We start from the raw sequence: 13,342 nt of genomic DNA, 5'->3' as shown, positions 1-13,342 counted from the left end.
CTCGCAAACGCCGCAAAAACAACAGACAGTAAGAAAAACTTGGTATTAGAGTCCATTTTGGCGTACCCTCCGCGCTGTCGTCGGCCTCCGCAACAGGAGAGAGAGAGAGAGAGAGAGAGAGAAGCGGATTCGCGAAACAGGAGGAGAAAATGGAAGACGAGCGCGACGACGAAGTCCGACCCTCCGTCAAGGCGTCGGTTCCTTTTTAATTCAAATCAAATTCGGTCAATTTCCTCCTTTTCATGGACATAAATCTTTATTTAATAGATAAAACTTTAAAAAGAGCCACTAATTATCAAAAAAGTTTTTTTTTTCTTTAAAAAAAAAATCTATTATATTTTTATCTTAAAAATATTTATATCTTAATACTTATTAGTCAAATTATTAAATATAATTTTAATGATATCATTATTAAATAATTATATAATTAAAATTATAAAGTATAAAAGATAATCTAATATTATTTAATTTAATTTATTTATTTTAAAAAAATAAAATATAATTAGTTTAACATTTACTATATTATCTTTAATTTAATTTATTTTTAAAATTAATTAAATTAAATTATTAATATTAATAATGATAATAAATTAATAATATATATAATAAATATAATTTATTTATAATTTTTTAAATTTAAAATAAATATATATTTTTAATAAAATAATTAATTTAATTAAATAATTCATTAAATTAATATATATAATTCATTAATTTTATTTTAAAATTTTAAAATAAATTTTTATATATTAATAAAATAATTTATTAAATTAATAAATATAATTCGTTAATTTTATTTTAATAAAATAATTAATTAAAATAATTCTTTTAATAAAATAATTTGTTAAATTAATAAATATAATTCATTAATTTTATTTTTTTAAAATTTAAAATAAATGTATATATATTTTAATAAAATAATTCATTAAAATAATTATTTTAATAAAATAATTTATTAAATTAATAAATATAATTTATTAATTTTATTTTTTTAAAATTTAAAATAAATTATCTCTTTTAAATTTATAAGTATTTAAATTAAAATTTATTAAATTACTTAACTCGATTTCAATTAGATTTCCTGATATATTTCAATTAACTCCGTTTTAAAATCGAAAAGTAATCATAAAAAAAAATTCATTAATCTCCGAAATCGTAAAAAATCTTAAATTGTTAAAGGTAATCATATTTTCGAATTATAACTCATTTGCTGATGTGGCGATGAAGTTGTATTACTTAAAAATTGATCTTAACATGAACTAAGATAACTTTTGGACAGATAATCAAGAATATCAATGATAACCCCCAATCAAACGTCTCTTTTAGTAATTATAGAGTAGTTAATTTTTTTTAATTCAATTTAATTAAAAATAATATATACATCCCTTTTATATAAAAATCATAATCACAATTATTATAACACTTTAAAATTATTATAATCTTATTAAATAACTCCTATATTTTTGTAATAGCTAATTAATAATTATTACATTATCGATGATGCCTACTGCAACTGGTTTATTTTAATATATTAAAGTAGAAAATAATGATAAAATAAAGTGTATACTTTTAGAAAAGGTAGATGAGAAGCGATAAGAAAGATGATACCGTGTGGGCCATTATTGTTTCATTTTTGGGCCGATCGAACGGCCCATAAAGGTTGAGGCGAACATCAGTTGAGCGATCGAACGGCCCTTGAATTTAGTGAGTGACAACTTACCTGCAGTCATCTTTATTATGTTCCTTTTGGCTTTCTTCTCCCTTTGATCAAGATGATTCCCCCTCATCTTTTCTGATGGTGGATCCCCCGTCTCTTTGTTGCTACTTTCACTATGTTTATCTTTCTCGAATACGTTTTAAAAATGAAGAAGCCTCTTTTATAAAGTTATTATCAGTTGATTTATGCCTAATAGTCAATTGCCAACTTTCAACAATCGATTGTTCTGTCGAATCCGACCGTTATATATATAAAATGGCTTTTACCATCTCAATTTGACCACCACTCTAGCAGTCGTTTGCTCACAATTGGTGAAGTTAATTAGTCGATTCTTTTATGTTCGCTTGAAAAGTATCATCAATCAATTATTTAGTCGTGGATTGATCACAATCAATTAAGTCGAATAATCGAGATTCAAACTTTTTATTTGTTGTTAAATGTTATCAGTTGATTGATGTGTCTAACAGTCGATTTAGCAAATCTATAAATCGACTACATGCAACAGACCTCCTTTACGTATTTAAATTTCAAATTCAAGATTTAATATTCATCAATCAATTGCTACTATCTAACAATTAACTACTACCTCTGTATCAACCTTTTCGAAAGTAAATTCTCGTCTTATTTGATATCCGATTGATCATAACCAATTATAATTTCTTTTGTCTAACATCAGATGAACTTTAACTTATCAAGACTTTACGCATCTAACATCTGATCACTTTTATCTTGCCAAGACTTTTCCTATATCAAACATCCGATCTTTCTTGACTTATTTGAACTTTCGCACTCATATAGCATTGGATCTTTCAAGACCTGTTAGGACTTTTCATACTTATCTAACATCCAATCCTCCCTAGCCTATTAGGAGTTTTATTCATATACTAAGTATCTGATCCTCCATGATCCACTTGGATTTCATTAATCTCATACCAAATGTCCGAACATTCTTGATCAATTTAGACTTGACTTTTCATGTAAATATTCGATCCTCCATTACTCATTTAAATTTTACTTTTTATGACAAATGTTTGATTATGCATGACCCATTTAGACTTCATTTTTTATGTCAAATATATGATCATTCATGATTCACTTGGACTTTCTTTCATATATTAAATATCCGATCAATCATGACCCACTTAAATTTTTATTTTCATACCAAACATTCTATCCTTCATAATCCACTGAAACTTCACTTCACATGTCAAATCCTCATTAGACTTCTGACCATCAAATGTCTAATCAATCTAAATCCATTATACTTTTCTCTTGTTAACTCTTAATTAAACTTTTCCACTGTCAAATACCTGTTAATCTTAATCTACTTGATATCTCACTCAACCGAACTTATCAATCTTGATCCAAAGTCGAGTAACCAACACTCTTTTCCTACACTTTGATCAAACTCGAATGAAGAACTTCAAATGAAATGGAAACAAAAACACAAATAAACCCAGAGGGGGGCAACATATCTATATGAAGCGTTGGGTGGCCATTACATATTCGATAGCCCGGAGGGGGGCAACATATCAAAACATTTCATACTGAAGTTGGTCCTAAATTTGGATATCTCAAGAATACTTCAAAATAACAAGAGTAGTCGAGGAACTCCAGGAAATAAATCAAAATTCGATTCACTTCTTATTTCTGAAAAAACACAAATCTTTATCCCATGGCATATTTCTGAGTCCATGACCTGGCGGTGGTCTCGTACTTGGCTCGATCAATCTTGTAAATGTGGGCAATCTCAGGCACTAGAGGATCATCAGGATTAGGATCCGTGAGGAGTGAGCATATGGATAACAGAACCTGAACATTTGAGTATGGAGTGCCAGTTAGCTTTGTTTATCGAGACGAAAAGATAAAATTAAGCAACACTGATACACTTCATTATCTTTTCAGGCAGAAATACAAACTTCCAACTATCTGCCATCAATTTCAGACTATTAAACTTGCTTTTGATTACCATTTGCCGATAAGTTTACATATGACAACCTGCGGTCAAATTCATGATCTGAAAACTTTTAGAGGGTAGTGAGAAGAGGTCAATTTCCTAATAATTATATAGAGACCTCTTCTTCTCCTAATCTTTGCAATTCTAACAACCATTAAACTATCTATAGGGTTAATATTTGAAAAAGAAAAAAAATCATTAATCCCCAGCCTACAATTCTGGATATTTAAATGTTCTATAGATTAAGATATGCAACATGCACAAATAAGATTTGGTAGGAATGACAATTCAAATTAGAGACAAAATTTACAACCCGTTATAAATAAGTTCACTATGTTATAAATAAGTTCACTATCTATAAGTTGTTTATGACCCATATAATTAAACAAGTTATAAATGGGTTGACAGATACTATTCATTCAACAAACTCAAACATACAAACTTCAAATACAAATAGCATAATAACTATTTTTAATTATACAGATCACTCCTAAATAACTAATTAAATATTTATAAATGGATCATAAATGGGTTGATCTGTTATGACTCAATTCAACCCATTCATTTGCAGATCATAATCAAGTTACACGTGCCTCAAATTTATCACAAACTCAAATGCGTAAAAGTGGATCATGCAATGTAACTACACAGGTCACGTCAGCATTTACCAACCCTAAGATTTGGCACGAGACATCAATATATAGACTTAAGAATAGTAATAATGGACAAAGAAATGATTATTTGGAATATTTTAAATTGAATCTGAACATAAATATCATAAGTTGACCTTTGACGGAATAAAAAAAAACAAGAAATATTAACCTTAGATATTGTCAAAGCAGGGCTCCATTGCTCCTTCAGGATGTCAAGGCAGATGCTGCCATTGCTGTTAATATTTGGGTGATAGACTTTTGTGCGAAAAGATACCTGCAAGAGCAATGTTTTGTTTATATAACATGAAAAAGAACCACAAGAGTCTAGCTAAGATGAATTCCTTTTAGAGGTGTAAATGAGTCAAGCCACTCGTGAACTATTCGGGTCTCGGTTCGAAAAAAAAATTCATTCGAGTTCGTTCAATTAAGTTAACAACCCAAGCTCGAGCTTGATTTCGAGCATGAAAATATTATCGGGCCGAGCTCGAGCTTAACAGTACTTGATTCGTAAGCTCACGAACATATTCGTTTAAAGGCATACGAATGTATTCGTTAAGAGGCTCGCTAACATGTTCGTTAAGAACCTCATATATATATCCATGAATTATAAAGATTATATTTCAACGAGCCGAACTCGAACTAAACTCGTTTAACTTTTAAACATGACATTTTTGAACTGAGCTCGAGCCGTTCGCAAACTATTTAATTTCATTACGAGCCGAACTCGAACATAAGAATTAAAGTTCGAATCGAACTCAAACCGAGCTCGAGCTTAGGGAAAACAAACTGAGCTTGAGCTCAAACCTCTTAATGTTCAGTTTGGCTAAATTCGATTACACTCCTAATTCCTTTATGTTATATTTACTTAAAGGGAAGGAAATAAAAGAGAAAAATAATTTAATTGAAAAAGAAACAATTTATTTTTTCCCCCTCTCACCAACTTCCGTCGATATTATTTATTCGGATGAAACTCAAACAAAAGAAAATGTTCCTTGCTTACGTTGCATTTATTAGAAGCTCGAACATTTTTCCCTGTATAGAATTAAATTTCTTCTTCCTCTCCTCTTCTTTGTTTGGAAATATTGACATTCATTTTTTCCTTTATTTTCTATCTTGCTTTTGTCTAACAGACTGTAAGAGGTCTCCTGGAAATGATAAACATCTCATGAAAAATTTATTTGTACCAAGGATTAAAATGGCTGTTCTTCATGTGGCAAGGGAACTTATTTGATGGACATATAAATCTACATACAACAATTTCAATTTCAGCCAATTCAATGCAACAACAAAGTTTAAGAAATGATCATATTAGCCCTACAAGCTGTAGTTTTTGTGCGAAATGGAGAAGCTGTCAGGAAAACCCAGGCAAACAAAATAGTACAAACATCCAATTAAGTGAAAACTGCATTAGTTCAAATAGAATTCAAGTTGGTGCAAGTAAGAGAATGTGAAAACCATATGCACAAGATCCTAAAAAGAGATTTTGCATATCTGAAATGCTGTGTTCCCCAAAAGAAAAATAAGAAACATGTGTTACTTATGCACGTGTAGATGGGTTGATAGGCAATGCACAATATGAAAAAAAAAAATACCTTTGGTGGCTTGAAGGGATAATCTGGTGGAAAGTGAATATTCACTAAAAATATGCCACCTGCAAAGGGGCTATCAGAAGGTCCCATAATGGTTGCTTGCCAATGGAACATGTCCTCACCAACAGGGCCTGGCAATGTTAATGAACAAATGTATGCACAAATCAGTTCGTATATTTATATGTCCAGCGTTAATTGAAAATGAACATACTCTGAAAATTAATCATTATCATCAGTTTGTCTTTAGAATCAATCATTCAACAAGAACATAGCCAACGTACATAGCCAACAAACAGGACATAACTAAGTGCAGTGCAGATATTATTAGTGGTCTAAAATATGTTACAAATCAAGAAAGCAATCAAAAATACGCCTAGAAAACAAAATCAATTAATCTAATGAAACACTTGATTGACTGTGGCAAGATAATGATGTAAATGTACCTTGAACAGAGACGCGAGCACAGAATCTAGCAATAATGAGCAAAACACGTTGAACCACAAATTTTGACAACTTTATTTGATGATATGGATGAGAGAATATGACATTCACCGCACGTATTCAAATTTTCATGGGAGAAACTAATGTGGTTTTAATGTGAAGGTAGACGTGAAGACCCATGTGAATGAGAAAGGTTATATAGTATGATTTCTTAGTTGTTAGCATAACATAAGTATATTAGATTTCTCTATGCGCGTTTAAAATTTTATTTCAATAAACAAATAGCGAAAGCATAATAATCTAAATTATTAAAACACACACATCAAAAATCACATGAGGATACACACGTGTACGAATCATAGAAAAGACAGCAAAAATAAATTATATTTGTTAAATGACGTAAAACGGAAACAGTATCAACTAGCAACCTTTAGCAAGTTGCCTCTACTCATATCAACGTCAAGATCTCTACAAGACAACTTCATTAAGTCACGTATCACGTCTCCATTTCGATACTAGTCGAAGGAAAGAGACGAAACGATCCGAGAGAACCCACGGTTCGATTTGGTATCTAGCGGCTCAAAGCAACCAAATGTTATGAATCGAACTGAATGGAGATGATTAAACTGTCGTTCAAAAGTCGGATGGCTCACTACCGACGAGGGCAGCAGACCTAATGGCGTCAGAGTTCCGATAACAATAATTGCTCACTGGAACAATAGCCAAGGGTAGAGGAAGAAGTACCTTACAACTAGAACAAGCTTTGCTCTCCAAGTTGCTCGATGTGGCAACTCCAACCCAGACAATGATGGTTGGCCGACAGAAGAGGGAGAGATCGGAGGCTAGACCCCGATGGCAAATCCACCGGTTGCTTGTTCTCTTAGACGGCGACAGCTCTGGCAAATCTAACAAGTTTGTTCACAAATCAAAAACCAATATCCATTAGCCCAAAACCCAAACAATAGCTTTAAGTTTGGTTCAAAATCAAACCATATTGGTTCCAAACCAAACCACCTTTTAATTAAACCAAAACTAATTTGATTTATAATTAAACTAAAGAGGATCCACTTTCTCTTCAAAAGACATGACACATCCGCACTTTTATTCCAACAAAATATCTTACATATTTGCTCTTCATCTGATCCAACCAGACTCAATCTCTTTCGATTTAAAATCCAATTCTCAAACTCATTTTATTTCTTTTGGATAATCTCGTAGTACGTGTGACCTTATAAGTTCCCGATTTATATTAGATGGTCATAATTAACCATTAATTATGAATCAATCATGAGTGACACCTAATAGTACATCATGACCCCAATTAATCAAAAAATCTCAGTTGATTCCAAAACCACTTTTGAACTCTTCGGCAGCTACACTTGTTCGTACGTCAATTCCTTTCACTCATCTTATACCCGCTTAGTTTAGGACATGACCTATGTGTTAGTCCCCACTTGACTGACTACGTCACACCTTGCCCAAGTAGTAATTTCTTTTCCTACAGATTCAAATTACTCAAACATCTATCCAAGAATACCATTCTGTTGACATGTTTCTGCTTTAGTCAAGACTTACAAGTAACAATTCTAACAAGTGGTCATAAGGTATACGTCATCTAATAGCGATGAATCCTCTGTGGGTTACTCAATTACCTTCGGACACTTTAATTTATACTCAATCATCTCGGGGTCAGACATCTAAAGAGATGTTTGCTTAAGATGTCAAAGTATAAGTCTTCATGATCAAGATAACTTGAATACCTCAAGTCGAAGGAAACTTATACTCGAGCTATAATGAAATCTTCATAAACATATATAGAACCACATGAAATCTTATAGGTCACATCCGATGCACTAGTTACTCTCAACTAACATCTATATATTAACTCTCAACATCCCAATGTTTCCAACCAGTTAGAATCGGTTACTTGGTAAAACCAAGGAATTTAACATATACTAGTTTTACAGAATCTATGATGTTCAGTCTGATTAATTCATCAACTAAAGAAAATTTCAATACATACTTAATTACATATGTAGAGATACCTACTAATTGTGCTTCAATCATAATTTTTCTCATACTAGGTATTATATTGTGAATCTCATTAATTGAATTTAAGCTCTAATCAAATACATAGAGAATGTACACTCAAATAGTGATTTTATTTATTCAATAAATAGTACATTATCTAAAACAATTGCCTTAGGACCTCTCAAATATAACATATTCTCACTTGGCCTAATACCAATTGTCTTGTTATCCAATATCATAGGTCTCTACGTAACTCTCAAACTTACTTTGAGGTAGAAATTTCATTAAAGGACCTGCTAGATACCTTTTGGTGAAAATTTTCTCAATTTTTATTTCATTCCTACTAATAATCTCCCTAATCAAGTGCTAACAGTAAAGTGCATGTTTAGATCGCTAATGAGACCTAAGTTTCTTAACTTGAGCAATCACCTCATTGTTGTCGTAATAACTTGGTAATGCTTCAACAATGTTCGAAACCACATCAAGTTCAGTGACAAACTTCTTGATCCAAACTGCTTCCTTTACTGCTTCAAAAGCTACAATGTATTCCACCTCAGTGATAGAATCAACAACGATTTCTTGCTTGAAACTTTTCCAACTTATTGCACCTCAATTTAAGATGAATACGTATCCAGACTAGAACTTAAAATCATCCTTTTCTGTCTAGAAACTGACATCAGTATATCTACGTATAATCATATCACCCCATTTATATACCAAGAACAAATCCTTAATTCTTCTTAAATACTTAAAGATTGCCTTGACAACCATTCAATGATCCATATCCAGATCCAACTGGTGTCTGCTCATGACATTCAGAACGTATGATACATCGGGTCTCGTACATAACATAGTATACATGATTAATCTTATAGCTAATGCATATGAGATCTAACTCATATGAATCTTCTCGTCTTGTGTGCACGGGCACATAGACTTCGAAAGATGAATCCTATGTCTCATGGGAATAAAATCTTCCTTGAATTCTTCCATGCTAAACCATTTTAACACTTTATCGATGTAAGCTATGAAAGACCAAGCAACTTTTTCGATCTATCTCTATAAATTTTAATCCCAATGATATAGGTTGCTTCTCCCATGCCTTTCATGGAGAATATTTTTAACAACCAAACTTTAACAGACTGTAGAACGGGCACATTATTTTCTACAAGTAATATATCATCAACATATAACACTAGGTATACGACCGCACTCCTACTAACATTCATTTACATGCAGTGTTCATCTGGATTTTGTGAGAAATCAAACTCTTTGATTACCTCATCAAAATGAATATTTCAATTCCTAAATGTTTGCTTCAATCCAAAAATGGATCATTGAAGCATATATACTTTATTTTTGTCAACAGATGTGAAATGGTGTATCATATACACATCCTCGAATAGATTCTCATAAAAGAAAACTATTTTCACATCCATTTGTCATATCTCATAATCGTATTGAGCTGTTATGGACAGAAGTATCCGAATGGATTTAAGTATAGCTACTGGTAAAAAGGTCTCATCATAATCTATACTATATTTTTTTACGATAGTCTTTCGCCACCAATCTTACTTTGTGGGTAATGAAATTACTATCCATATCGATTTTCTTCTTGAAAATCGACTTGCACCCAATAGGTGTATTCCTTTGGGCGGGTCCACTAAGTTCCAAACTTGATTTTCATACATAGAATTCATTTTCGATTTCATGGTTTTTAATCATGAGTCCCTTTCTGAATTTTTCAAAATTTCTTCCTAACTAATAGGCTCTTCATCCTCAATAAGTAACACGTCTCTCGATTTATTTATGAGAAATCTATATCTCTCAAAAATTAAACGTGCCCTACTAGATTTACGAAGTAGCAGTGTATCAACAGGTTCAGTCGTTATCTCATCCCTATAAGCAACAAGCTATGGATCTTGATTAGGCATCTTTTGTGTGTCTATTAGAATCCCTTAAATTACCCTTAGCTCAATCTCACTCCCACTGTTTTCCTACAAGAAAAACATTTTCTCTAGAAATATAGCATATCTTGAAACAAATATCTTTTGTTCCAATATATGATAGAATTGGTAACCCCTAGTTTTCTTAAGATAACCAATAAATAGACACTTATCAGATTTAGCATCTAGTTTATCTGATACAATCCTCTTCACATAAGCAGAACAACCTCATATCTTTAAATAAGATAAATGAGATTGCTTATCATTTCATATCTCATATGGAGTAGTAAAGACTGAGTCTGAACTCTGTTTAACAAGTAAACAGCTGTCTCGAGTACATAACTCTAAAAGAATTTGAGAAGACTTGCATGATTCATCATTTACTTAACTATGCCCAACAAAGTTCAATTTCGCCTTTCTAGCACACCAATATGTTGTGGCGTGTAAGGTAGAGTTCATTGAGATGATATCCCATTGTCCCTGAGATAATCTTAAAACTATTGACTTAAGTATTCACCACCTCAATCCGATCAAAGTATTTTAAGACTTTGCCAAATTATTTCTCTACTTCATGTCTAAATTCTTTAAAATTTTCAAATGCTTCAAACTTGTATCTCAATAGATACGCATAACCAAATCGTGAGTGATTGTCAATAAAGGTGATGAAGTAGTTATAACCTCCTCGTGCATGAGTTGACATGGATCCATATACATCAGTATATATAAGACTCAATGTGTCATTCTCTCGTTCACCTTTTTCTTTATAAAGTAACTTAGTTATCTTGTCTTTTAAGTAAGAATCGCATGTATCAAATAAATTCAATTCAAATGATTCTCAAATTTCACACTTGTATAATTCGGGCATACGTGTCTTACTTATATGACCAAGGCGACAATTCCACATGTAGAATGCTAATTGATCGTCTCTTTGAGCACGTTTATTGTTTGTTTCGATATTGAATACGTCATTGGGCATATCTAACACATAGATACCACACGTTTGTTGCTCCTCTACACAAGCCGTGTCAAGCCAAATTTTATAATGTTCAAGCTTATTTGATAAGGTAACACAGCTAAGCCAAACCTAAAATGAAGTAAAATTTTGAAATGATTATTTAAACTTAACTTAGTTTCTTTTTTATGAACTTGAGTTTAGTTCAAGTTTGGATTGAGTTTGGTTCGTTTAGATGTTATCGAGCTTTAAATTCTAACTTGTTTGATTATTTGAAACTTTTACGTTTTAAATTTGTTTGATTGGTTATTGAACTTGATAATATAAATTTATTTGTTCATTTTAAAATTTTCTTTCTTTATTTAATATGTTGATAAGAGTTTTATTAATTAACATAGTTCACAAATATTATTCACAAACATTATTCACGAACGTTGTTCGTGAAAATTAACGAGATGAACACATATATATTTAAACTTGTTTGTTTAGTTTAATAAATTGTTCAAGTTTATTTATTAATTGATTTTGTGTATATTGAATAAACATAAATAAGTTCTTACCAAGCCGAACACCAAGTTGTTTACGATCGTTCGGTTCATTTACAACTCTAAACATAAGACGTTGAACACAGAATTCAAGCCGCTTTTTTCTACCATACCGAGAATAAAATGTTCGAAAACATTAGTTGTAAACTACGTGAAAGATCATCAGAGCAATTATATTATACCAAAACACAGAGGAAAGCAATAAGGGGAGCAGGCAAGGCATAGCTTAACAGCAGAGGATAAAAGAAAACAGAATCGACCTGCACTGCAAGACACGGGCGGGTCCTTCTCCAAGTCCCTTAACTCCTTCTGTATCCTCTTGGAAGCCATGACCAGTGAACCAGAACTCTAACCATCAACGTATGCACAAGCAATCAGATCACAGAAACCAGAAAGATATTCAATATTTTCCCAAACAAACCAACCAAAAACAAAAAATAGCGAAAACAAATCGGACTCCGGAAATCGAAACTCTAAGAATCCAAGACGAGGCAGCAACCAGCTGGCTACAAATGCACCGAGGGAAAGAGAATCGAGCGCCTCTTTCAAATAGTTGCCCTGCTAGGGTTTCTTCGCCTCTCGCGCTCTCGCCTCTCGAACTTCCCTTCGTCTGGGAATCGAGACAGGCGGCGCTCTCTATCTATAGAACACAAAAGCAGTTGGTCGGTGGGCGGCAACAATTCGCTTAGGGCAACGCGCTCTCAAACGGGTCACGGATCATTCCACTGAAAATCCATCGTACGAGGAGACGGGACATCCATTAAAAATCCATCGAAGTGATTGGGACGATCCAATCCATCAATTTAATCGATTAAAAAATTTTCAATTCAATTCAATTATGGATTGTAAATTAAAACGAAATCTATTAAAAAATAAAAAAATATTAAAAATTTTAATATTAAATTATATTTTAAATTAATTAAATTGAAATTTTTAATTTTTAATTATAATTTAAATGAATAAGTTTAATAATTCATTAAATTTTTTATTTTAACAAACATGTGAGTCAATAAATAAATCCGTGGTCAATCCATACAAATCGCCCATCTATATGGTTCAATCTATCCAAATTAATCTTAAATAGATTGATAAAATTTTAATCTAATTTATCTAAATTACACGAGATAGATCAATCATACAAGTTCAATCTAAATTGACAATTATATACGATAAGTCGATAATGCAATACAATTTCCTGTACGTGATTTGGTTGATCTCATAGGCTCGAACCCAAAATCCAACCCGACCGATCGGTTCAATCGAAAACTGAAAAAATTGTGAAAAGCTAATTACAGTTTGAATTAAAATTGACAATATGTTTGGATTTATTTTACTTACAAAATATTTAGAATCACATATTTGAACTATCTATATCTATATATTTATATAAAAGGAGAATTGTCGGTTAAAAGTAGAAATTTTCTGTCTAAAAATAAATATTATAATATGATGAAAACATGCTTACACAATTTAAATGTTTAATTATTAAAACTAAATATATCATTAATATT

General features: G+C 31.7%; 1 protein-coding gene across 4 annotated transcripts; it reads right to left on the bottom strand.

The window, feature by feature from the left end:
- Positions 1–3,158: 3,158 nt before the first annotated feature.
- Positions 3,159–12,500, bottom strand: LOC141817542 (ubiquitin-conjugating enzyme E2-17 kDa-like). 4 transcript variants are annotated; one of them, XM_074705183.1, is made up of 5 exons: positions 12,289–12,500; positions 12,092–12,179; positions 5,920–6,047; positions 4,497–4,601; positions 3,159–3,529 (listed from the first exon to the last, which is right to left on the bottom strand). In XM_074705183.1, exons 2-5 carry the CDS (start codon positions 12,159–12,161, stop codon positions 3,386–3,388), a joined length of 447 nt encoding a protein of 148 aa, XP_074561284.1. In that variant the 5' UTR covers positions 12,162–12,179; positions 12,289–12,500; the 3' UTR covers positions 3,159–3,385. The 4 variants fall into 4 exon arrangements, with proteins under 4 accessions (XP_074561284.1, XP_074561282.1, XP_074561281.1 ...); XM_074705181.1 differs by having other exon boundaries at positions 12,304–12,499; XM_074705180.1 differs by having other exon boundaries at positions 12,331–12,499.
- Positions 12,501–13,342: the final 842 nt, after the last annotated feature.

This window comes from Curcuma longa, unplaced genomic scaffold (assembly GCF_044706935.1).
Source record: "Curcuma longa cultivar G26 ecotype Majalengka, Jawa Barat unplaced genomic scaffold, ITB_CL_G26_1.1 contig_20905, whole genome shotgun sequence".
NCBI classification, from domain to species: Eukaryota; Viridiplantae; Streptophyta; class Magnoliopsida; order Zingiberales; family Zingiberaceae; genus Curcuma; species Curcuma longa.
Note: the sequence above shows the minus strand (reverse complement) of the source record. Positions and strands in the feature narration are given on the sequence as shown.